This window comes from Patella vulgata, chromosome 6 (genome assembly GCF_932274485.2).
Source record: "Patella vulgata chromosome 6, xgPatVulg1.2, whole genome shotgun sequence".
Taxonomy (NCBI): domain Eukaryota; kingdom Metazoa; phylum Mollusca; class Gastropoda; family Patellidae; genus Patella; species Patella vulgata.
Window position 1 is genome coordinate 29067408 of NC_065884.2, and position 27890 is coordinate 29095297.

Sequence of the window (27890 nt, forward strand, 5' to 3'; positions counted from 1 at the left end):
AACTATGTGAGAACATGAACTTCTTTAATCGCAGGCTTAATCTCTGTCCATCCCTGGTATTCATTCATTATTTACATATTGAACTAAGAGTTACTACTTAAATACATGTTTATTACACTATTTTACAAATACATTATTTTGTTTTTTTGATCCTTACTGACAATTTCATATCACAACGTAAGGCATTCATTATTTCTTGTTTAGCTTCATGACTTATCTGACGAATTGTTTCACCTTTTCTTCCAAGAACACTTTTCTACAATATAAATTTAATAAACACCAACTATAATCTTTTTATCCATATTATGATACCATATTTCGTAAAATACAATTGAAAAGCCAAGGGGAAGAACGATCTAAGTCACTTTTTCAACAAACCCCAGTTAATGGCACCATCTGGTAGCAAATTGTATAAGCTTTCTGTGGAACAATCAATTTCAGGTAAAAATGATCGGAGTCACATCGAACCAAGGCCCTTCTGAAATGGCCTCCCAGACAAATACGTCCATCGTACCCTTTATTTTACCTTAATTTGGCTGAAAAATTTAAGTCAGTTGTTGTACTGGTAATTATGATTCGTATTAAACATCATTTTGAAGTTGTAATTAAACTTACTCTTTGGTCTGTTCGCGTCAAGCATTCTCGTCCAAAAGTCTGTTTTGCCTTTTATGCGAAAAGACAAAAAATGTGACTTGGATCGTTCTTCCCATGGACTCTTCAATTACAAGTATTCAGAATCTTATCAATCATTTTCTTGTGAAAAGTACAGTGTTTAGAATGGTAGGCTAATATTATCATTTTCAAATCTGGTTATCTCCCAACTTGAGAGAGAGAGAGAGAAATGGGGTTTAACTTCCACTCGACACAAACTAAGTCATTTCGGGACTAACACATGGTTTAATTTTATTTCAATAATTCGCTTGCGCGTTGGGGTCTTTAGCAGTGGGATGATACTGGAGGACCCGGAGAAAACCCCTGAGGTTGGACAGGCGACCCTACTCCTTGTCACGTGCAACCGGGGATTGAAACCACACCAGTTGACTCAATGACACGCCTTATGATACAGCACGCACGTGCTAACCATTCAGCCATCCAACCCCCCTCTCCCAAACTGAACCCTGTTTAAAAGTATACTTACAATATATCTTGGATTATTAGCATCAATAGTCATTACTACATCTAATATGTCATCTTCATCAACTTCCCAATGTACAATTCTCTGTTAAAAATATTTATAAAAGTAATTTTGTTTTCATTTCAATTTTCCAATTATTGTGGAATGTTAAACGTAATTTTAACCAGCAGCTGCCAGGCAGGATAAAGAAATGAAATGAAATGAAATGAAATGGGGTTTAACGTCCTACTGTTCTGCTCCTTTGCTGGGCCAATGAAGACGGGCATACGCCATACAGTGTGTGCTATGAGGGAAATTTTCCCCAGGCACGGGCACTATCGCCTACTCATGTATTTCCACTTTCATCAAAATCGGATCAAAATTGTGACCTCTAGAGGATACACAACCTTAATTTACCAGATGTTTACACTATTTGCGTACGAGGGGCAGCCATTTTGTACCATTTTTAAATGAAACTCAACCTCAGACAAAATTACGGTGTAACGGTGATATAATCGAACGTTTTTTTAAATCGGATAAAAATTGTGACCTCTGGAGAGACCACAGGCCAAAAACGCGTTTTTTCGTACAATCAGGGGCCATAATTCAGTAAGTTACGATCCTATATGCGCGAATATCGAAAGGAAACAAGATATTTGGGTTATAAACATGCATATCAAGTTTCATCAAAATCGGATCAAAATTGTGACCTCTAGAGTGTCCACAAGCTAAAAACTTGATTTTTGGTACAATCAGGGGCCATAATCCATGAAGTTATGGTCCGATACATGCGAATATCAAAAGGAACTGATATCTTTGGGAGATAGACCTATATTTCAAGTTTCGTCGAAATCGGATAAAAATTGTGACCTGTAGAGTGTCCACACAGACAGGGGCGATGAGAATATACGTCCACATGAAAATGTGGGCGTATAAAAATATTTTGAACAATCAAAGTCAGGCTGATGACCCACGTTTCAATACAAAAATAAACCAGCGGCTGCCAGGCAGGATACGCCCACATTTTCGAGAGATGGATAGAGAACAAGCTAAAAAGAAAGTGATTTTTCCTACAATCAAGGGCCATAATTCATGAAATTACAATTCGATATGCGCAAAATCGGATAAAAATTGTGACCAATTTTCATGAAATTCGAACTCAGTCGTCCTTAGGGTGTAACGGTGATATAATAATACGTTTTTTTTAAATAGGATAAAAATTAAGACCTCTATAGGGTCCACAAGCTAAAAACATGATTTTTCGTACAATCAGGGGCCATAATTCAGGAAGTTACGGTCCGATATGCGCGAATATCGAAAGGAACCAAGATCTTTGGGTTATAAACTTACATATCAAGTTTTGACATAATTGGATAAAAATTGTGACCTCTTTAGGGTCAACAACCTTGATATACCATATTTTTACGCTATTTGAGAAGGAACGGCGGCCATTTTGTCTGTCAATTTTGGGCTGATTTTCACGAAATTCGAACTCAGTCGTCCTTAGGGTGTAACGGTGATATAATAATAATACGATTTTTTAAATCGGATAAAAATTATGACCATAATTCAGGAAGTTACGGTCCGATATGTGCGAATATCGAAAGGAACCGAGATCTTTGGGTTATAAACCTACATTTCAAGTTTCAACAAAATCGGATAAAAATTGTGACCTCTAAAGGGTCCACAAGCTAAAAACGTGATTTTTCGTACAAACAGGGGCCATAATACATGAAGTTTCGTACAAACAGGGGCCATAATCCATGAAGTTTCGATCCGATACATGCCAATATCGAAAGCAGCCAAGATCTTTTGGAGATAAACCTATATTTCAAGTTTCGTCAAAATCGGATAAGAATTGTGACCTGTAGAGTGTCCACAAACAAATTGTGGACGGAGGGACAGGGGTGACGGCATAATACTCCACATGAAAATGTGGGCTATAATGACACATTAATTGATGGCACATCTAATTTTTTGTAAATAATGAAGCAATGGAAATGGAAGTGAAATGGGGGTTTAACGTCCTACTGTTCTGCTTCGACTAGGCTAATGAAGGCCGGCATACGCCACACAGTGTGCTATAAGCGAAATTTTGCCCAGACATCGGCACTACGGCCTACTCATATCGAATTCCAACTGCCTAGGGATCTTTTACGTGCACGCCAAGGTGTACACAGGACCTTTCTGAACGACTAGACAGCTATCCTTTCAAGGCCCTCAGTACTGCACCACTGGCAAGTGAAAACCATGCTGGAGAATCCTGATGAACCTTCTCAGCCAACACCAGGAGTAAACCCACGACCTCCAGGCTAGCGAGCCAGCATTTTACTCACTTAGCCACCGTGGCTCCAATGACGCAATGGACCAGCTATTCTACACTTAACCTAAGCGGAAAATACTGATGAGCGAACTTAATTTTGTTTTAAAAGTTATACTTACTGGATACATTTGATAAGGAATTTCTTTTGGTAAATAATCCAATAATTTCTCCCAAACACATGACATGGCTAATTCTTGTGGATTCTGGTCTGTAACAAGACTACTATGATAATGCCAATCTCCCGGTTTTGCTGTTTTCACAAAATACTCCTAGAAATCAAAATTTGTTTTTTTTTTTAGCTGAAATTTGGCAAAATTACACCCATGGATGAAGTATTAAAGTTACATATGACTTTACATTTTTTGTTAATATTTTTATTGAATAGTCTTGTTCTTAATTTCTAGTTGTCCCCAATTTCTAGTTTATTATAAAATTTATTTATTGAATCAGTTCAGTATTTTTTAAAGAACCATAAATCAGTTTTAACTACACTCTACATTTCAAATCTGATTTTCTTGTTACAGCATCTTCCTGTTGATTGGCAAAACAAACATAAAAAGTTTTATAAAAATAAAGCTTGAATGAACCAAGAGTTGTGCTAACAACCTATTTATAACTTTCATCTACACATTTCAAATCATTCTTGTCATATTCACTAATATTAACCCACTTGAAACATATATCAATGTAGACTTGAAACAGCCATTAGCTTTTATAAGATATTGATAGAATTTACCTCTCTGAAAAGAAAGCTCATGAGGAGAAGTTTCAAAAACTTTCAGGTTTTAAACATATTACTTGGGTCCACAAGCTAAAAACGTGATTCTTGTACAATCAGGGACCACAATCCAGTAAATTACGGTCTGATATGCGCATATGGCGAAAGGAACTAAGATCTTTGGGATAAACAAATATTTCAAGTTTCATCAAAATCTGATAATAATTGTGACTTCTAGAGGGTCCAGAAAATTGGTATGACATACTTTTACACTATTTGCATACAAGGAGCTGCCATTTTGTCAGTCAGTTTTGGTCAGATTTTCACGAAATTCGAACTCAACTGTCATTAGGGTGTAACAGTGATAAATTTAAACGTTTTTTTAAAATAGGGTAAAAATTTAGAGGTTCCACAATCTAAAAACGTTATTTTGCGTACAATCGGGGGCGATAATCCAGGAAGTTACTATCCAATATGCGCAAATATTAAAAAGAACCATGATCTTTGGATTATAAACATACATTTCAAGTTTCATCAAAATCGGATAAAAATTGTGACTTCTAGAGTTTCCACCACCTTGGTATTACATACTTTTAGACTATTTTCATACAAGGAGCTGCCATTTTGTCTGGCAGTTTCTCTAAGATTTTTAAAAAATTTGAGCTTATTGATGTGTAATGGTGATATATTTAAACAGTTTTGAAAATTGAATACAAATTGTAATTTCTAGTGGGTCCATAAGCTTAAAATGCGATCTTTCAAACAATCGGGGGTCATAATCTGAGAAGTTACTTCAGATATGCGCGATTATCGAAAGGGACCAAGACCTTTGTGATATAAACATAAATTTAAAGTTTCATCAAAATCAGATAAAAACTGAGGCCTCTTGAGGGTCCACAACAGTGATGGGATTTCAAAATTTTTCTTGTCGGACATTTTACTGAAAATAAAGGGGCATAACTCTTATCGTTATTTAAGCAGACGAATTCGTACCGGACCACAATTAAAAGTCACATGTCAAAATATTCAAATCCCGTACGTAATAAAAATAGGTGAACCTCGCTATTTTTCATATTTAATTCCTGTACAGTATTCAATTCATACCACAATTAAAAATCACATGTCAACAAAATATTCAAATCCCGTACGTAATAAAAATTGGTGACCTCGCTATTTCTCACACTTAATTCCCGTACGGCATTCAAATTTATATCGGTAAATGTCCTACAAAATTAAACATTTTCGTAATATGTTGAATGAAAGCTTGCCCATCCTGCTTCGGCATCAAATTCACAACCATAATATTCCTTTAGAATTACGTGTCTTCGTTTATACGGCAGCAAATAAATGCAGAACTTCCGAAATAGTTAAATCACTTGTAAGTAAACTGGCATAGCTAACTTCAGCGAATAACACTCTTTCATAGTCACGACAGAGTGACAGGCATCATAGGCAAGACAGCAGAATGATTGACATGCTTCTTAATTCCCGCCTACAAATACGTTAGAATTTCTGCTCATATAGCTATTGGTAGCTCTTCCCCTTTTTGTTATTTTGCTGGGTGCGGTATAGCATCAACCAACTTCAGCGTACAGCGTACCAGTCTCGGTCACCCAGAAACTCCTAGTCTTCAACATATTCGTAGAATATTTTTCTGGATAATAGAGACTAATAGCCTACGTGACTCACATCACACAGCTTCATAGTAAGCACTGCCTAATAATATTCGCGCCGCGCTCGAGATCAAGGGAAAGATCCAATGTGGATGAGAATTTCTATATGGATTCTTAAAAGACGTACTGATATCGTGACAAAGTGACTGTCCATTGATTTAGGGTGTTATATACTCTTACGATATGTGACATCTATGATTAGTTTATTATAGATGCTGTCGGCTCACATCAATGCGATTAAGATGCCCGACAATTGAGAAACCACGAGGTAAACAGGTTGATTAAAATTATAATCATTCTTATTGAATTGACGATTAGTCCGACAAAAGGAAAGCAATGACTTCTGTTTAAGATTAGATTGATGAATTGTCCAACAAAGGATTAAGTCAGTCAATCAAGGCAGATTAAGTAGTTCATCAAGGTAGGTTTATAGACGGTATAACACGATAAATACGTTGATCACTTAATTACCTAATAAACCCAGCGTATTATCGACGATACACTTTTTCCCGGTCGGACAATTTTGGGCGTTTGGAAAAAAGATTCGGACAAGTCCGGAATATACAGGCAAAATCCCATCACTGGTCCACTACCTTGTAATACCATTTTTTTACATTATTTGCATACAAGGGGCGGTCATTTTGTATGACAGTTTTGGTCTGATTTTTACAAAATTTGTAAAGAATTATCTTGTGTGTAACGGTGATATATTCACACCTTTTTTTAAATCGGATAAAAATCTTGACCTCTAAAGGGACCACATGCTAAAAACATGATTTTTCGTACCATCAAGGCCCATAATCCATGAAGTTATGGTCCAATACATGTCAATATCGAAAGGAACCAAGATTTTTGGGAGATATATTTCAAGTTTCGTCAAAATCAGATAAAAATTATGGATGGATGGACAGATTTCTCCAAGTTCTATGAATATTTTTTAAAATGATGTTACTAAAATGATATTTTGTAAAAAATCGTTATCTAGCTTAAGTGTATGTATTTCACTCCCTGAAATACCAATTGGCTGGGTAAATAAAAATTTCACTGTAAATTTATTACATGTATAATTTACCTTTAATCTCTGGACCCCATCTCCATGATAAGCAGATATCATGAAAATTTCACTGAATTCTTTCCAACCTTTCATATCTTGTATTTCATTTTTTATGTCTTGTGGTGTAACTTGATTATTCTCCATGGATTTCTGGATAACAGCTTCAACGTCCGGGTCCAAACCTACAGATAATTGGAGGATTCTGTAACGAACATCTTCATCTACAGTTTTATTTTCATTGTTTTTCTTCATTCGAGCCTCATCCCGTTTTTCGCGGAATTCATGTATTTTTTGTTTACTTTGTTCTAAATATAAGTTCAGTTTTCTTTCAGGAATCTTGTGAGAAGTTTCATTATTACCTTCGTAATCATCATAATCATCATACCCATCATATTCATCTGTATAAATATCATATCATAATTTATATTATCATATCTAAACAGTATGCCCACATTCTACATTCCTAATTTTCTTTGATGACTGACAGATAAAGACATTCATCTAACTATTATTTAATCAGCTAATAACTAAGTGAACAGTTTAATCAAAATTTTTACATGTTAAATGGTACACTTTTCGTTTTTATTTTTAGAAATGGTAATAACAAGATTTTTTGAAGTAATCAAAGGCCATAACTCTGGCAGTAATGATCAGGAATCGCTGAAAATCAATAAGCTTCTTCATCTCATGACCTTAAACCTGTGTCCAAATTTAAAGTCAATTGGATATTAACTTTGGCCTCTAGTGCGTCCACAAGATTTTTTGAAGTGATCAAGGGTCATAACTCTGGCAGCAATTATCGGAAATCGCTGAAAATCAATAGGCTTCTTCGTCTCATGACCTTAAACACTGTGTATAAATTTATAGTCAATCAGATATTAACTTTAGCCTCTAGATCGTCCACAAGCGATTGTGGACGCTGGCCGGGGGCGACAACAATATACGTCCACATTTCAATGTGGGCGTATAAAAATGGGCATCTGCCGGGGTCCAGTTTATGGGTGTGGCCCTGGTGGCCCTGGTGGCCCCTAGAATGACCCCCAAAATGTGTTATACTCATACATTTGAGGTACCGATTGAAACCAATTTGAAATGAAACAAGCCAACAGTGAGGCTGATGTCCCCCGCCGAAATCACCAAATAAATAGATGACACATATTAATTAATCGTACAGCTATTTTTTTTTCAAAAGTATCGAGCAATCAAACTGATTATCAAATATACACAAAGTTTCATCACTCTATCAGATAGAATCAAAGTTATCTTGTCCCAAATCATCGACCAAGGAAATTGCTTATCTCTGCTTAGCTTTAGCTCGATATGTTAATCATTGAACTCAGTCAAGACGAACATCTACATCAAGTTTAAACATTCTACCTCAATTAGAAGCAGAGAGTTGTTATGTTCCAAAGTCTTGACCAATCAAAATGCTTATTGCTCCTTGGCCTAAGCAGACAATTCTCATCATCGAACTTGGTCAAGGTATTGATGTAATGAAACTATACACCAAGTTTCATCACTCTCACTTAATTAGAACTCAAGTTATCGTGTCCCAAAGCATCAACCAATCAAATTGCTTATCTTTGCTTACCCTGAGCAGAAAATGCTCATCTTCACACTCCATCAAGGCATTTTCCTAATATACACCTACACCAAGTTTGAACATTTTAGCTCAATTAGGAGATTTATTGTGTTCCAAAGTCTCGGCCAATCAAATTGCTTACCCTGAGCAGAAAATGCTCCTTATCGAACTTAGTCAAGGTATTGATGTAATGAAACTATACACAAAGTTTTATCACTCTCACTTAATTAGAACTAAAGTTATCGTGTCCCAAAGCATCAACCAATCAAATTGCTTAACTCCGCTTACCCTAAGCAGAAAATGCTCATCTTCAAACTCCATCAAGGCATTGACCTAATAAACACCTACACCAAGTTTGAACATTCTAGGTCAATTAGAAGGAGAGTTATTGTGTCCCAAAAAGTGTGACGGACAGACAGACAGACGGACGAACCCATTTTAATAGTCCCCTGCTTTCTTCGAAAGGCGGGGGACAAAAAGCATTTTATACATCCATATTACATTACTATGTTCAGTTTGGACTGTTCACGTATATCAATCAAAAAAATTAATTAGAAATTCTAAAAATTATTTTATACATTCATATTAAATTACTATGTGCTTTTGGACCTATTTTCGTCTACGATTTCATAGAATAGAGCTATGCCATGCACCCTTTAAATAAAGACATTCGTTTCCGTAGTATTAAGGGTAAATGAAGATAACAAGCCAACAGTGAGGCTGATGTCCCCCGCCGAAATAGGAAAATAATTAGAGGACACATATAAATTTATCACAAATTATCTTTTACAAAGTATTGAACAATCAAACAGTATATCTTTACTTATAGTCTAAGCATACAATGTTTTTGATGGAATAATTATAGCATATTAAGGGGAAAACATGCTCTATGCCTACAGATCTAGAGTTTGGTTGTATCAACGGGTCTATTTTCCATCTTGCTGCAAGTTGTGCAAAGTTCACTGTTTTCTTTCTGTCATTAAATGTCAATTCATTATTGCATAAGTTATCGTGTCCCAAAGCATCAACCAATCAAATGACTTATGTCGGCTTAGCCTGCGCAGAAAAGGTTCATCTAATTAGAACTAAAGTTATCGTGCCCCAAAGCATCAACCAATCAAATAGCTTATCTCGGCCTATGCAGAAAATGCTCATTATCGAGGTATTCATGTAATGAAACTATAAACCAAGTTTGATCACTCTCACTTAATTAGAACTAAAGTTATCGTGTCCCAAAGCATCAACCAATCAAATGACTTATGTCGGCTTAGCCTGCGCAGAAAAGGTTCATCTTCGAACTCCATCTAGGCATTGACCTAATAAAGGCCTACACCAAGTTTGAACCTTCTACCTCAATTGGGAGGAGAGTTATTGTGTCCCAAAAAGTGTGACGGACAGACAGACAAACAGACAGACGGACGAACCCATTTTAATAGTCCCCTGCTTTCTTCGAAAGGCGGGGGACAATAAGCATACACACCAATTTTGAACATTTTAACTCAATTTGAAGGAGTGTGACGGACAGACAGACAAACAGACGACGGACGAACCCATTTTAATAGTCCCCTGCTTTCTTCGAAAGGCGGGGGACAATAAGCATACACACCAATTTTGAACAATTTTGAAGGAGAGTTATTGTGTTCCAAAGTCTCAGCAAATCAAATTGCTTATCGCTCTGCTTAATCTGAGCAGAAAATGCTCATTATCGATCTTAGTCAAGGTATTACTGTAATGAAACTATACACCAAGTTTCATCACTCTCACTTAATTAGAACTAAAGTTATAGTGTCCCAAAGCATCAACCAATCAAATTGTTTATCTACTTAATTAGAACTAAAGTTATAGTGTCCCAAAGCATCAACCAATCAAATTGTTTATCTCTGCTTACCCTAAGCGGAACGGACAGACAAACAGACAGACGGACGAACCCATTTTAATAGTTCCCTGCTTTCTTCGAAAGGCGGGGGACAATAAGCATGAACATTTACTCAATTCGAAGATCAACCAATCAAATTGTTTATCTCTGCTTACCATAAGCGGAACAGACAGACAGACAAACAGACAGACGGACGAACCCATTTTAATAGTTCCCTGCTTTCTTCGAAAGGCGGGGGACAATCAAAGTAGGAGAGTTATTGTTTTCCAAAGTCTCGACCAATCAAATTGCGTATCGCTCTGCTTACCCTGAGCAGAAAATGCTCAATTATCAAACTTAGTCAAGGTATTACTGTAATGAAACTATACACCAAGTTTCATCAATCTCACTTAATTAGAACTAAAGTTATCGTGTCCCAAAGCATCAACCAATCAAATTGCTTATCTCTGCTTACCCTAAGCGGAAAATGCTCATCTTCGAACTCCATCAAGGCATTGACCTAATAAACACATACACCAAGTTTGAACATTCTAGCTCAATTAGGAAGAGAGTTATTGTGTCCCAAAAAGTGTGACGGACAGACAGACGGACGGACAGACAGACAGACGGACGAACCCATTTTAATAGTCCCCTGCTTTCTTCGAAAGGCGGGGGACAATAAAGAGCATATCTCTCTAGGCACGAAACTGCCCATAACAGACAACTTTGGCCCTGGCATGGCCCAAACTGACACCCTAAAAATGGGTTATACTCATACATTCGAGGTACCGGTTAAAACCAATTCTAAATGAAAGAGTACAGCTCACTGAGTACGAAATTGCCCATAACAGACGATTGTGGCCCTGGGACGGCCCAAACTGACATCCTAAATTTCAAACCCCAGGGCTTAAAAAATGGTTATATTCATAGATGCGAGGTACCAGTTGAAACTAATTTTAAATGAAAGTGTACACCCCACAGATCATCCCCCCCCACACTCTTACACACATTCTCTTTAAGTTATCTATGGCTCAGGTTAGTTGGTTTCCCATTAATAGTGTTAAATATCAATAGGATCCCCCACCCCCACCTTTTAATTCCTCTATATTCGAGGTATCAGTTGAAACTAATTTTACAGATTGGGCACCTTGGGATGGCCAAAACTGAAACCTCAAAGCTGAGGGGGTCCAAAAATGAGTTATACTCATATATTTGAAGTACCAGTCAAAACCAATTTTAAATGAAAGAGTACAACACTTAATACTGAGAAGGTTCAACCACACATGAGCCCAAAGCTTCAAACAAAATTTGAAACAAATCTGTTCTAATCTCTGGTCTTGATCTCGGAAAGGGGGAACTGGAACTCTGGAACATAATGGTGTGGAATGCTGGATATCGATCGGGTTCATGACCATAATGTTTCACACCGAATTTAAAAAAAATATGTTACAAACTTTAACTTGCCGCATTCACAAGGTACTCTGGAACAGAATATTGCAGAACACTGAATATCGATAGGGTTCATTTTGTCCAATGTTTTACTGTAGCCTACATCGCCTACGAAATAATTGTTGTTAGACCGACGGACAGGGTGAAGATATAATACACCTACACTGAAACTAAGGTTTTCGGAAAAGGCAGCAACCATGGAACAGAAGTTTGCGAAACTGTGAATTTCAATAGGGTAAGTTCTACATTGATAGGGTTTTCTTATTACTTGATAAGAAATATAAAACCCAAAGAAAAACAGACACCTCGGTGGATACAGATATTAAGCCCCATGAACAAATGAACGAATAAACACCCTGATCTAAATTTCTATTTCAAATTAGGTCATCGCCTCTTAAAGATTATGGTTCTTGGTATGGCAGAAGATCAGATGATTGTAATAATACCAAGAGAAATGAAATCGGGTTTAACGTCCAATTTCATTACCATGAGATATTTAGAATGTGTACATAGTATACCTTGATAACTCTGTTTTATGACAACTTGATCATGTTCATATCGGTCTAAAATATTCTTTAAATTCATCTTTTCATCTGTTTTCTTGCTTCCTATGTTCAATGGCTGTCCACCACAATAGCCACCTGTTAATTTTCTGACTATTCCCAGTAGGACACCCTTATGTTTGACTAGATCAATCTAATAAGAAAAACAACAACAAAAACAAAATTATTGTATTTTTCAAAATGTTATTATTTGATATAAGTTATGGTCCGATATGGCTACTATCGGTTTTACCGATATCAGATATTGACAGCGAAATATATTGGTCGATACAGTCCATATATTAGTACAGTGCACTCTGTCACATCCGACATTGTACGGGATCGTTACAATATGTCGGATTACGCAGAGTGTCGGTATATCCAGTTTTCTCAAACCCGGAAAAATTGGAACTTATAATGTAGCTTCGAAAATAGAACTTTGAATCACCAGAAGGTTATTCCCTTTAAAAATGATAAACCTTTCTGTACATTCAAAATTATATTACATTAATTTTTATTTCATTTAACATGCGTAGGCATTTTGAATAGGTCAAGTCTGTCGTTAATTTATCTTCTTCGCCGTCTTAAGTTAATCGCACTCTTGTCTTTGCTATCACGTGTTCATTGATAATTGGGAATTGAATTCTCTCAATCCGAAAAATATTGACAATCGAGTGAAAATGGGTACTTCGGGCTACAACGCATGCGTCGACTGGATATATAAATATCTCATCCAACCATGCAGCCGAAACCTTTTCGTCGTGTTAAATTACGTCACAATTATTCTACTCACACCACCTCCGTCTTCGGGACTAACAGAACTGTGACAGGACTGACTTCCGCATCACTCGATTGCAATTCTGTCAATTTGGGACGTTTCGGACTGTGAATCGAGCATCGTCACACGGTTCGAAGACATCTGTAGGGTGACCAAACTTATAGGTTATTCAGGTTCAATCGACATGCGCAACGAATGTTTCCAACAGGTGCGAGGAATATTTTTACGACTGTGAATTCGGGGGAAAGTTCGTGAATATTCTTGAGTATTTGTCACAACTGTCGTACAAGAGATTAAAATTATCAAAGTAATCAACAAAGACCCACGGTAGCGACTTTTAATCTCACAGATAATTGATTGGTGATTGCTTGTTAATCTTTCGTGGTTTCACACCCATCTAGTTTTAATCTCACGGATAATTGATCGGTAAGTGTTTGCTTCACACCCACCGATTGAAAGCTGGATTATACGGTGTCGATTCAATGGAAATCGTATGACGGGACGGCGGATTGATGTCGTAAACCGGAACGTACAGAGGTCGAATTACCCAGAGATTTTTTGGCTGAAGTAATAAGGAAATAAATCGGGACATGAAAATGGTGTCGGATGTAACAGAGTGCCGGAGTGATTAGAGGTCGAATGTGACAGAGTGCACTGTATATTATAACTTTTATGGGAATAACTTCTGTTAATCTCACCAATAAATTAGCACCTTAGTGCTCAGGAGACAAAGAAGCTACCGCAGCTATACTTGTGTACTGTTATCTTTGTCACATGACTGAATTGTGTAGATAATAGGTCTACTTTTATTTTCCGGTACCGTAATGGTATCAGAATCTGATAGGTCACCAGATAGGTCAAAAGTCAAAAAAATTCAAAGTGAAACTGGAAGTACACAAAATTGAAATTCAACAAGAGCATCGCTAACGCTGCAATATACGTCTACATTCCTGCTTTGATTGATATGGTACTTTTTAAAATGAAAAGAATAAAATATGAAATGGCTGTAATATGACAAGAGGCAAAGAAGGCTAGGCATTGGGTTTGTTTTGCCAAATTTACAGACAACATATCAACAATAAAAAGGTTGCTATCCTTACAGTTTAGGAATAAATATGCCAAGTTCCAAGATGATCCATTTAGAATTCTATCTTGTAGACAAAAAACACAAAAATTGGGCGTGGCTCTGCCCCTGGAGATTGGTCATAAATAAATCCGTCCAGATAATATATATATAGGTATTAATAAATGCAACCTGTATATCATTTACAGACAAAATATTAACAAAAAGTGGGTGTGGCACCACCGAATATCAAAAAGATGCTGAAGAAAACTTTCGCAAATCTTTGATGCTAGAACTAATTGAGCGAACTTCCGAATATCTAAAAACTGTTGGTCCGAGACCATATGAGATTTGTCCAAAGAATCCAAAAATGAAAACCTGACGAAGATCTGTTGAGAAATAAACGAGATAGAGATATGGGCAATCTGAGATTAATTTTTGTCCCATCCGTAAAACACTTCCTGTTTGTCAGAAATGACCCAATTTAAAATTAACTAGACCTGCAAGCAGCACTGAAACGGCTTTCAGGAATCAGACAGGAAGTGTGTCATACAATAGCCCATTTATCGAGTTACCAAACGATACTTTAGATGTTTTGATCCGGTCACACCCAACGGTGAAATCCCGATTGTTGCAAGAGCACCGATTTTTTTACTGTGGCCCTTTTGGACAATTTATACTATATTGAGGCTTTTAAATTTGGATTCACACCATAGACCACCGTTAGGACTCTAAGTAAAAGAAGTAAAAGAAAGGAAATAAGAGAAATTTTCGAGATAAAAGCGTCTGAATGGGCTCCAAAAAGGAAAATAATAGATTTTCAGCGTTTCTTTATATATTGCCTAACCCGCGAATTTTTACCATTTAGATGTCATATCGGATAATTCTTCGACTACTTCCGGTTTTTGGATCATTGTCGGGATAGTTTTAACAAGTTGTTTGGTTACCTAACCTTCTGTACAAGAAGTTTCAGAAAAATCCATTAGCTGTTTTCCAAAGGAAGAAAAATAGAAGAGCATTTTCATCAAATTTAAGGATTTTTCAACTTTTTTCCAAGATTGAGGCTCTTTTTGGACCACTTATATTATTTCGATGCTTTTATTTTTGGACTCACGCCATAGTCCACCGATAGCACTCTGAGTAAAAGAAGCTTAAGAAAAATCGTAGTTTTCGTTTTCGAGATTATGCCGTCTCAAAATGCTCCAAAACGGAAAATACTAGATTTTCAGCGTACCATAATTTATTTTCTAGCCATCTAAATCGTATCATTCAGATGTCATATGATAGTCCATTAATGGGGCTATCCAGCGATACTTTAGTTCTTTTGGTCTGCTAACATCTGATGGAGAAATCAAGTTTTTCGCTAGAGCGCTATTTTTTAAAACCTTTTTTCTCCATTTTTTGCATACTTCCGGTATGGAGATTATTGTCGGGATAGTTTTAATAACCGGATTGGCTTATCAAATAGCCACAGGGCTATGTAATGATATATTACATTGTCTGATCAGATAAAATGCCCCTAGGAAATCCTATGTTCAATAGTGCCAAAAATGCAAAAATGTCAATATATCGAAAATAAAATTTAAATATTTCAATACATATTATACATCGTTAGAATCATAATTACGTCAGCTATCTGAATATGTAACTTTTTTGTAATTTTTTTTTTAAATAATAAAGAAATAGAGCATTTTCCAAAATTTCACGATTTTTCAACTTTTTTCGATTTTCAGTACGTTATTTTACCTATTCCAGAAATTTCAATGTCTTATTGGATGGATTCATGCACAAGACTACCGGAGGGACTCTCGATAGGGAAAGTTTAAAAAAAATCCTTGGAGCAGTTTTCGAGATACAGGCGTCCAAAAACGCTCCAAATCATAAAATACCTGATCTTCAGCATGTCATATTTTGCTGCCCTCTCATAGGATCCGTGTGAAATGGGTATCATATGACAGTCAAATCCCCGGGCTACCCAACGATACCTTAATTTCTTTAATCCGTTGATATCGGGTGAAGAAATCATGTTTTTCCCAAAAGCACCCATTTTTTGCGTTTTCTTCAAAATATCGGACATTTTTTCGACCACTTCCGGTTTAAGGATTCTTGTCGAAATAGTTTTATCAGTTGGTTTTGGACTATAACTTCATGTTCCATAAGTTTCAGAAACGTCAATTCGGCCGTAAAACGAAATTCGGGCACACAAAATTCGAAAACTAAAGGGTGATAACTCTGAATGAAAGTTATATTACTGGAATCGGATTGCCTTCAGGTATCCAAAAATGTAGGTCAAATTTGAAAATTTTGAAAAATTACAAAAATTGTCTCCTAAGAAAACGTATTTTCAAATTCCGAACGACAAAAGCCATAGATGAATGTTCGAAATTGAAAAATGTGAGATATCCATTGTCTCGGAAGAGATTCTAGGTTTCCAAAAATGTGAATTGTTTTAAAATTGGTAAAAAATTGGCGAAACCACGGCCGATTTTTGATTTATTGCTACCGTTCAAAATTCGACCACTTCCGGTCTGCGCAGAAGTTTCAAAAATACTTTTTCGAGTAACCACCACATGGTTTCCCGAGAGAAAATTGAACCCCAGATCGATATCTGTTTTCGATCATGGAGAAAAAGGCTCCCGCGGTAAATAATAATAATAATAATAATAATAATAATAATTTTAGTAATCTCAATGTTTGCACCATGTACAGTTTTGGCTGCACAAACTGACTAAATTCCCTCTCCCCCCGCCCAAAACATAAAAAAAACACTCACAGAAACAATACTTGTTTAGACCGAAGGTCCGAAACACGTAATTAGGCATGCTTGTATATTTTACATGCCGTATGAAGCCACAGCAAACGGAGTTCAACTATCGACGAAACAACATATCAAATAATCACCCCTTTATTAGTTATTCGGAGTAAATGTTGACTTGGAAAAGGCTTTATATATATATATCATTGGCAATGATCAATATCCATGACAATTATTACTCAATGACACGATCCAGATTTTCAGCTGGTTGATTAATTTATAGCACGCCGCTACATGGTTTTTGGTTGACACTCAAAGGCAATCTATATACATTATCGCCAAAATCAAATTTTTATCACCACTTTCATATTTTTTATTACAAATTGCAACCGGACAGTGTGAGCTCAGAATGCAGCATTGATACCACAATGCACCGCGCGGGTATCTGGGCAAAGTATATTCACATATTGTATGGATTTTAAAACTTGTTTGTATTCATTGAAAATGGAATTATCAGTAACACTCTGGCAATATTTAGAAACTAGAGATTCATGTTTCATAATGACACATATTAATTAAATTGCACATTTATCTTTTTCAAAAGTACTGAGCTATCAAACTGATTATCAACTATACACTACGTTTCATCAATCTCCATGATTTTAAAAGTACTGAGCTATCAAACTGACTATCAACTATACGCTACGTTTCATCAATCTCCATGAGTTAGAATCAATCAAAGTTCAAAGTTATTTTGCCCCAAAGCATCGACTAATGAAATTGGTCACATGTACCTCTGCTTAGCCTTAGCGGGAAATGTTAATCATTGACCTCAGTCAAGACATTCATCTGATGAACACCTGCAACAAGTTTGCACATTCTACCTCATGATCAATTAGGAGGAGTTATTGTGTTCCAAGTCGTGACCAATCAAACTGCTTATCACTCTACTTACCCTGAGCAGAAAATTCTCATTATCGAACTTAGTCAAAGGTATTGATGTTATCAAACTATACACCATTTTTCATCACTCACTTAATTAGAACTAAAGTTCTCGTGTCCCAAACCATAAACCAATCAAATTACTTATCTCTGCTTAATGTAAGCAGACAATGTTTATCTTTTAAATCCATCAAGGCATTCACCTAATAAACATCTACACCAAGTGTGAACATTCAAGCTCAATTAGAAGGGGAGTTATTGTGTTCCAAGTCGTGACCAATCAAATTGCTTATCGCTCTGCTGACCCTGAGCAGAAAATGCTCATTATCAAACTTAGTCAAGTTATTGATGTAATGAAACTATACACCAAGTTTCATCACTCTCACTTAATTAGAACTAAAGTTATCGTATCCGACAGCATTAAACAATCAAATTGCTTATCTCTGCTTACACTATACAGAAAATGCTCATCTTCGAACTCCATCAAGCCATTAATATAATAACCACCTATACCAAGTTTGAACATTCTAGCTCAATTAGGAGAGTTATTGAGGCCCAAAAAGTGTGACAGACGGACAGACAGACCCTTTTTGATAGTACCCTGCATTCTTAGAAAGGCAGGGGACAAAAAGAAAGATTTAAGAATATGGTACTCTTACAAAACGTCCAAATAAAGGTGTTTTAAAATGCTTTATTGCTATTTTGATCTTTTGGGTCGATAAGACTCATTTTTGTGAAAATCTCAATTTCGATCAAAATCAATATTTTCACTTGTTTTGTCATTAGCTCATTATTAGACTTTGCGCTTTCTGTCTCATTTTGCCAGCATGGGTCACATATCATGAATTAATCAAGTATGATCTATATTATGAGTTAGTAAATGTAAATAATGATACAAATTATGTCTATATTTGTTTAATGTATGATCTATATTATGAATTATTAAAAGTACATAATGATACAAATAACTAAATTATGTCAAAATTTTTATCAACATCTATAAGCCTGTATGTTGGATGTAGTTTTGAGAGTAATCACGTGACATCAAAGGGACAGCCAAGGGTTAGACACACCCCTCTCCCCTTCAGCCTAGTCATGCGTAACTAAAGCGATATTTTCCCACATTTTTTAAAACCTCCTACGACAGTGTGCAGACAACACAAGTAGTAAATTGACGTAAAGTAGTAAGATTTGGAACTATTTCATGATCAGTGACAGTGATCAATGGAGGACCATTGTTTATTACATTGTTTATAAATTTGTTAGTACTTATCAGAAACAATACTGATACCAATTTCTACCAATATGCCATTTATCGGCCAATTACCGATGTTGAAACCGATCATCTGACCATCACTATTTGATATAGTCACAGATAGGAAATGAAATGGTGTTTAACATTCCACTGTTCTGCTCCGATTGGGCTAATGAAGATAGTCATACGCCATACAGTGTGCTATGAGGGAAGTTTTTTAAACAGTGGCACAGCGGCCTACTCTTGAATATTGAATTCTAACAGCCAAGGGTTCTTTTCGTGTGCACACCAGTGTGAAAACAGGACCTTGTTTTTTTTAACAACTATAGAATGTCCCTTGCCTGGCCTTCTGTCGAGCACCGCTGACAGTGGGGAACAACGTCGAAAATTCTGATTAACTTTCTCAGCCTACACCGCGATCGAACACAGTTAGCGAGCCAACATAGTACTCTCTGAGCCACGATATAGTAACAACATCTACAGTTTCTGTTAATTAGTTTATGATTAGTATTTTATATGAGACCAATAGTAGAACTATTTACCAAAAGAAACACATCAATACAGATCACATGAGTAACATGAAAAATGAGCAACCAGCACCACAGATAAATCCACTTCAAAATTTTACAAATGGCAACAGTCCAAAAAGGACAAAAAAAGGACATAATTCCTAATCATTACAATCCCGGCCCCCCCCCCCCAAACCAAAGAAATGGAGATCCTCATCCTATACAAGTTTCCTGGAAGTTTCTCAAAAACTGACAAAAAGTGTGGAACAACCAATAGACAGAAAGGGTGTTCGTAATATAACTCCACATTACCATATGGGCTGGACATCCAAAATTCTCATCATCAAACTCAGTTAAGAGTTATTGTGTCTTAAAAGTCTCAACCAATGAATTTGCTTATCTCTCCTTAGCCTAAGCACAAAATGTTCATCATTGTGTACCCAAAAAGACAGACAAATCCATTTTAGTAGTCCCCTGCTTTCTTTGAAAGGTGGAGGACTATATTAGATTGCTATTGTAAAGTAATGTCTAAATGATCCTATATATAACTGATCTCTGTAAATAGTGTTAATAGACCTACCTTATTTAATATAAGAATAGAAGGTAATTGTTTATTCAGATGTAAAAGATGTAATATTCTGGAATCTAGTTGGTGTCTGGTCCATGTATTTGATATATCTATCATAACTGCAACTAAATATAAAACACAAAACGCTGTACTCAATAGAAATTGTTTTATACAAAAATTTCTTCAACAATATATTCCTTCAAGGTTAACTAGGTCATCTACACTGATAGGCCGAGAAGCGGATGTTATTCAGTCAATAATTAAAAACTTTTAAAAGATAGCACAAGCGTACAGCCAAATCTATCCGAAACATGACTTTTGCACAAGATGTATCTAAAAAGTTTATTTTGGAATTGATCTTGGGTCCCAATCAGCCAATGAACCAACAATTATGCACAAAACATGATTGTACCATAAGTTGGTCCATCTTATCCTTTAAAAATTATTTTAAACTCACTTTATGACAAATTTATGACCAGGAAAAACTGAATTATAAACTGACCAAAGCTTACAATAAATAAAATAACAAAGGCATACTATGGGTAATGAAATGAAAAATATTTCAAAATCTCAGAATAGTCGTATTGTAGTAGAGTGAATTTCAGTTAAATCTAAACAATTATTATACTCAACATTAATAAATAAATGGATAATCGTGACTATGTTTTTTTATCGTACCGACTTTAGTAATGACGATCGAAGCTAGGCACAAAATTCAATCGCTAAATTCTCGGTTTGGAGCAGGGTTCTTAATCCATTTTGAAACGAACCGGCCAGAATTAGGTCAAATGAGGTCCCGTTAGTTAATCGGTTAATTATAAGATTCCATTCCCTTTAATATAACGAGAATTCCACGAAATAATTCTTGGTAATTTGTTATGGAGAATGTCGTATTCTGATGTATGTGATTACCACAAAAATAATGACAATTAGGTACACCATTTGAAAATTTTCCATATTTAATTCATGTACCAGCTTTCAAGATCACGTCAGTAATACTCCTGTCATTGGAATTCAGCAATGGAGATTCTATCGGGAAAATATATTATTAATGACTGTTTCTCAGTGTATTAGGTATTCTATCAGGGGATTATACCCAATGAAGATTTAAATTTACCTAACAACTGGTCAGGGAATCCATCAATGTATGATCCAGTTATTATTTTAATATCTACCGGTACCTGGAATTCATACGGAACGTGGAAGACGCTCGATTGGCAAACCATGCCGAGATTGTCTTCTTTCACCACGTGGGCTATTTTTACAAAAGCAGCTTACTGAACCTGCTATGGATAATCAGCAAGCTTGTTTTATCCAAATTACCGTTAAATGTGCTAATTAGGCTACTCGGATTATGAACCACATGGTCAATTCGCACTAAGGCCATGACTTGTTGTAGCCAACAAGCATGTTGATTGACTTCTTAATTAACATGTAATAATTAATCCGATGTAATTTAGCCGAAAGTAGATTGATTTATGATACCATACTGGCTGGTTCATTGTTTTACCAATCAGCTAGATTAAACATCAATCGGCTAAAGCCGACAAAAAACAACCAATTAAGAACACTGGTTTAGAGTGAATCAATTTTACTGAAATTTTCAGAAAATTCCCTTTACATTATCTAGTGTTTAACTATTATAGTGAGAAATGCCAGCTCTTTATCTAATCTCCTATAATGTATCTTTAACCAAATAATATACAAATATTAACAACCAACAAGAGTTCTGTTTTAATTTATACATACGGAATATTCAAGACACTATAAAAGAAGTGCACTTGTACAGTATCTTATCTTTTACTCACCCATATCAGCATGAAGTAAACTGCTTTCTGGATCTGTTACTAACTGCTGTTCTAAGTTGTGTCTTTAAATAAAAAAATATTGAATGTACATAGCTATATATATATATAAAACTTGTAGGGGTGGGGAGGGGATTGATTGCCATAAGATGAGACTGGGCAATTTAAAAAATGAAGCAGATAGAGAATATTTTCTTATTTCTACAGAAACTTTTCATCAGCCATCCAGCAAGTCCACTGCTGTAATTTGTTTTAATCTTTTCAACACACTAAACAATGGTCAATGGCAACTCACACAAGTCATTCTGTGTGAGTCTATATTTGGACAAATAGTCATGATCTATTTGTCCTCAGTTTTCTCTTGGCAAAGCCCTGAAGAGTATAGTTTATATTTACAGGAAGCAGTTCCCATGACTTTGAAATAGATTATCAATAAAGGAAAAACATTTAAAAACCCAACAGTACTGTATTAAACATACATTATGCAAGACATTTATTGAACATGAAAAGACGATAATCAACGATCAATGCCATCTAATGTGTCTGATTTTCATTGGATTTGAATCTGATCTGCTTTTCAATGCCCGTTGATGATTAAATGCAAAAATGGATAATTGAGACTTTGTTAATTATTGTGAAAGCGGTAACAATGACAATCAAGACTAAATTGATTTTAAAATAAAGTTTTCTCAGATTAGAGAGAAGCAATCTGACTGGAATTTTCAGCATATTCCCTTTACATTATCTAGTTTTTATATTGAGAACTGGCACCTCTTTTTCTAATCTTCCATAATGTATCTTTAATAACTGTACTTATATATACAGAAGAAGTAAATGATTAGAACCCAAGCCACATAATGATATGGAGAGAGAGAGAGAGAGAGAGAGAGAGAAACCTCCACTGGACACAAACTAGGTCATATCAGGACTAACATATGGTTCAATATTTTTATTTCAATAATTTGATTGTGTGTAGGGGTCTTTAGCAGTGGGAGGAAACCAGGTTGGACAGGCGACCCTACTCCTTGTCACGTACAAGCGGGGAATCGAAACCATGACATTTGACTCAATGACAGACCTTCTGATCCAACGCGCACACATTAACCATTTGGCCACCCAACCCCCCACATAATGATGTGATCTTTAACGATCAACACATCATGAATATTAACATCATTGACAATCACAATATGTGTCCCATAGCAAGACTGCTGACAAAAAACTAAGGTAATGACAACTCCAATATGCTTGATGTACTTGGACATAAAACCCATAGATTTAACACTGAAGTGAATGGGGGACAGGGGTTACACAGACTTTTGTGGGATTCTTTTCATCCACTATATTTTCTTACTTTTTTCTCTGTGATGGATGAAGGATACCTGGAGTATCTAAAAACACCTGAAATACAAATTATACAATTAAACTATATTCAATAATTACTAAATTAATGTTATACTAGCATGCCTCAATTTGCTTATCATTTTCAAAATTTTCAATTAATACAAATTTGAAACAGAAAATAATATTTTTTGTAAGAAAATATTCATAGGCAGTACTAAGGTCTATTTAGAGGGGGCACACTCACACATTTAGCTCTCTCTGATTGGCCAATCACATTTAAGGAAATTTGTGCGACAACTGAAAGTGATTCAAACTAATCAGTTATGTATCTCCTACAGGTAATTCAAGGAAATAAATAAATAAACAGAGATACAAAAAATATTCATTTGATAGATTCACATTTTCCAGAAATGTACTAAAAAATTATCAGTTGAATGGAATCAAATATTTGAATAGCATTTAAATAATGACCGTAAGATCATCTTTAATCAGCATTTGACGTATCTACTGGTAACCTGCAATTGTCCAGCGGTACTTATATTATCTTGAATATACTAGCAAGTAGAATAAAAACTTTTGTAAAATTGATCAAAACTTTTATTAAAGATGTATCGCATATGTAAGATTTTGATAAAGAGCTGGTCGTTAATAGTTCAAAAATAGATAATGCAAAATGAATAAACATAATACGATAATAAACAAAGTCTTGATTATCTATTTTTCAATTAAATAATTAACTTGCAATCATGTTTAAATGGGTGGAAAATCTCAACTATGCGAAGATTTAGAGAGTTGATTATGTGAATAAATGTTTTATATAACATTCAAGGCCAAATGAGAGACCTACAATAGACCACTTTACTTCTTACATCATCTTTAATTGTATCATTATACCATTCAAAATAATTGAACACAACTTACCACTTGTGTGTTGTCTTCTGTGTGAACCGCTAGTGTGTTTTTTCTTGTGGTGTGAACTTTTTGAGATACTGCGGACACCTTTAAAAGAAATATGTTTTATGGCATTTTACGTTCTTTATATGAAAGTTGTAAATTAATAAAGGCAACATGAAGATAAAACACTGTAAGCCATAATTTAAACTAAACAAGTATATGTAATTAAACCCACTTCTGCTTATCGGTAATCTTTCGAAACAACAATTCGATCATAATTACTAATCAATAACACATCAGATCAATCCAATTCAATGATTAATTTTGACCAATGCCTTCCCACGTACAAACTGTGTGATTTGATATATTTGGATTAAAATAATATTCAAATTAATTTATCTATCAAAAACATCAATATCCCTGTCAAAACATTTTAATCACAAGGAACTACCCGAAGTCGTAAAAATCGATTTTAAGCAGCTTTGTTTGTGTCCATTTAACATAAATATCGAAGCCTAAGTAAAATCTTGGATTATCCTCTGCCAACTTCTATTTCAGCCATTTAATTGCAGTGTCTCACAACCACTAGTGCTTCCTACATCACTCAAGCAGACAGGCTGTCAGTAAGTGATACTTTAACATTTTTGTCTTGTGCATGCCCCATAGGTGTTTTCCAGGGAATCCAGTAATTTTCTAGTAATATTGGGTGTCTCAGCCTTCCATAAATACCAAATCTGCCATACTATTATTGGAAATAATTACTCCATAAATACTTTCGTGGTAATGCATCTTAAAAAGTTTTTTCTTGGGTCTCTTAAAAAGTTTGTACATGTAGAAGCATTTTTATAAATTGAATAACACCAAAGTTAAAAGAAGTCATCTAATACAATCTCAATCCACACTGATATATCTCCATACAATAAAATAGTACTGAAACATTCTATTATCTATAAAGTATTAACTGGTCCTACCTTCCAACCCATTAGACTATTTGTAAGGGTTGATTTACCAGAGTTTGGTGTACCAATAATCGCTACTCTTAAAATTTTAGCATCACTGGGCTGATCTGGCTTCAATACAGAACGTGTTTTCTGTTCACCTTTAAAATAAACCAAAATTGAAAGGTCGGCTGCCAGGCAGGATATGCCCACATTTTGCAAGAGATGGATAGAGAACAAGCTAAAAGAAAAAACGATTTTTTGTACAATCAGGGGCCATAATCCAGAAAGTTATGGTCTGAAATGCGCAAATATGAAAAGGGACTGAGATTTCTGTAATATAAAGATATGTTTTAAGTTGCTTCAGAATCGGATTAAAATTGTGACCTCTAGAGGGTCCATAACCTTTGCATTACAATTTACATACTTGTACACAATTTGCGTACAAAGAGCGGCGATTTTGTCGGGCAGTTTCATTTTGATTTTCCTGAAATTCGAATTCAATCCTCATTATGGTTCAATGGTGATATATCTAAACGGTTTTTAAAATCGGAAAAAAATTTTGACCTCTAGAGAATCCACAAGCTAATAATGCGATTTTTCGACCAATCAGGGGCCATAATCCAGGATGTTACGTTCGGATATGTGTGATTATCAAACGGAACCAAGATCTTTATAATAAAAACATATATTTAAAGTTTCATCCAAATCGGACAAAAACTGTGGCCTCTAGAGGGTCCACAATCTTTATGTACCATATTTTTACACTATTTGTGTACAAGGGGCGGCCATTATGTCCATAAGTTTTAGTCAGATTTTCACGGATAAAAATTGTGACCTCTATGGGGACCACAAGCTCAAAACGCGACTTTTCGTACAATCAAGGGCCATAATTCAGGAAGTTACGATTCGATATGTGCGAATATTGAAAGGAACCAAGATCTTTAGAAGGTCCACGACCTTGATATAACAGATGTTTACACTATTTGCGTACAAGGGGGGGCAATTTTTTCCGTCAGTTTTGGTCCGATGTTCACAAAATTCGAACTCGACCATCATTAGAGTGTAACAGTGATATACTAAAACGTTTTTTTTACTCGGATAAAAATTGTGACCAAATTTGATTTTTCGTAACTATCTGGGGCCATAATTCAGGAAGGTACAATCCGATATGTGCGAATATTGAAAGGAACCAAAATCTTTAAGATATAAACATGCATTCCAATCCAAGTTTCATCAAAATCGGATGAAAATTGTGACCTCTAGAGTGTCCACAAGCTAAAAACGTGATTTTTCGTACAATCAGGGGCCATAATCCATGAAGTTATGGTCTGATACATACCAATATCGAAAGGAACCGAGATCTTTGGGAGATAGACCTATAGTTCAAGTTTCGTCAAAATCGGATAAAAATTGTGACCTGTAGAACGTCCACAAACAATTTGTGGGCGTATAAAAAAATAGTCATACTCATTGAGTCAAAAGGTTGGATTTGAGATTGCCAAATTGCTCAGGAGTGCCAAAACCACATAGGGTCACAACAAAATATTGTATACAATTCTACAAAGAAGTACATATAGCCATTCAAACGGATCAGGGCAAGGATCCAGTGCTAAAATATGGCGTGAAAGTAAGTAATTTATAGTTTTATGCAGTTAAGACATATCTCAAATAGATTAGCTGTTTAACAATAATTTCAACAGATACTCAACCAAAACTATAAGACAATCCTTTGGACTCCTTATTGATGATATAAATTACCTTTTGTTTTACCAATACCCCTTAATAAATCTTGTGTAGAGGGTAGACTGGGTTCATTCACTGAATCTGACAGCTCAGAACCATTTTTCACTGCAGCAGAAGTAGAACAATGTTTAATTGATGAATAAACCCTGGAGATTCTACACCATGTTGCTGAAATTATAAAAAAATATTCTAATTTTATAATATATTGGTTTGATCAAACGACCACACCTGGTGTACTTACTGGGCAATTCGTTCTGTTGTTTTTTTCCTCATAGGTTTTGCTTCTATTCATCATTCATCAAATATAGGTTGCAAAAAATGAAATGAAATGGGGTTTAACGTCCTAGCTGTACTGCTCCGACTGGGCTAATGAAGATGGGCATATGCCATACAGTATGCTACGAGGGAAATTTTGCCCGGACAGCGACACTACAACCTACTCTTTTACGTGCATGCCAATGTGTACAAATTATATAATGGTAATCAGATGATAACTTTAAATGTTCCAGCTTACCATCTATAATCTAATACACATATTCAGTTAATTCAGTTAAGAAACACCATTTAGTTTTGACATCGGTCATCTAGGCCTAATCTAATGACCATTTAGTTTAGTTTTGATATTGGTCATCTAGTTTATTTAACACATGCTGCATGGCAATCTATTAACTGAATATGTGTAGGCCTATTAGATTATATTATAGATGGTAAGCTCAGTTTCTTTCCTTTTTTCATCAAATCTGAATGATACCCGGTCCCTAGTGTTACTGCAGTGATTGTTGACAAATCGATCAATTCCAACTAAAATATAGTGAATGAATACCTTAACTTACATTGTTGATTCTTTTGACCACACTGGACATGTACTGAAGAAAGTATCCGACATAAAAATGTCACGCTTGTTCTTGTGGAGGTAGCCATTATTTTTTCTGCCACCTATAAGAGTTACTTCCCTTGCCTTCTTTTTGGCCACAGATCACTAT

The 27890-nt window shown here is 35.5% G+C and overlaps 1 protein-coding gene across 3 annotated transcripts; it reads right to left on the reverse strand.

Annotated features, from left to right (window-relative positions):
- Positions 1 to 90: 90 nt before the first annotated feature.
- Positions 91 to 27890, reverse strand: LOC126825732 (GTPase Era, mitochondrial). 3 transcript variants are annotated; one of them, XM_050555503.1, is made up of 12 exons: positions 27741 to 27890; positions 26923 to 27075; positions 25195 to 25322; positions 24251 to 24328; positions 23340 to 23386; positions 21989 to 22050; positions 20193 to 20305; positions 12287 to 12464; positions 6901 to 7064; positions 3557 to 3706; positions 1139 to 1219; positions 91 to 256 (listed from the first exon to the last, which is right to left on the reverse strand). In XM_050555503.1, exons 1-12 carry the CDS (start codon positions 27826 to 27828, stop codon positions 134 to 136), a joined length of 1365 nt encoding a protein of 454 aa, XP_050411460.1. In that variant the 5' UTR covers positions 27829 to 27890; the 3' UTR covers positions 91 to 133. The 3 variants fall into 3 exon arrangements, with proteins under 3 accessions (XP_050411460.1, XP_050411459.1, XP_050411461.1); XM_050555502.1 differs by having other exon boundaries at positions 6901 to 7280; XM_050555504.1 differs by having other exon boundaries at positions 6901 to 7280; positions 27731 to 27836.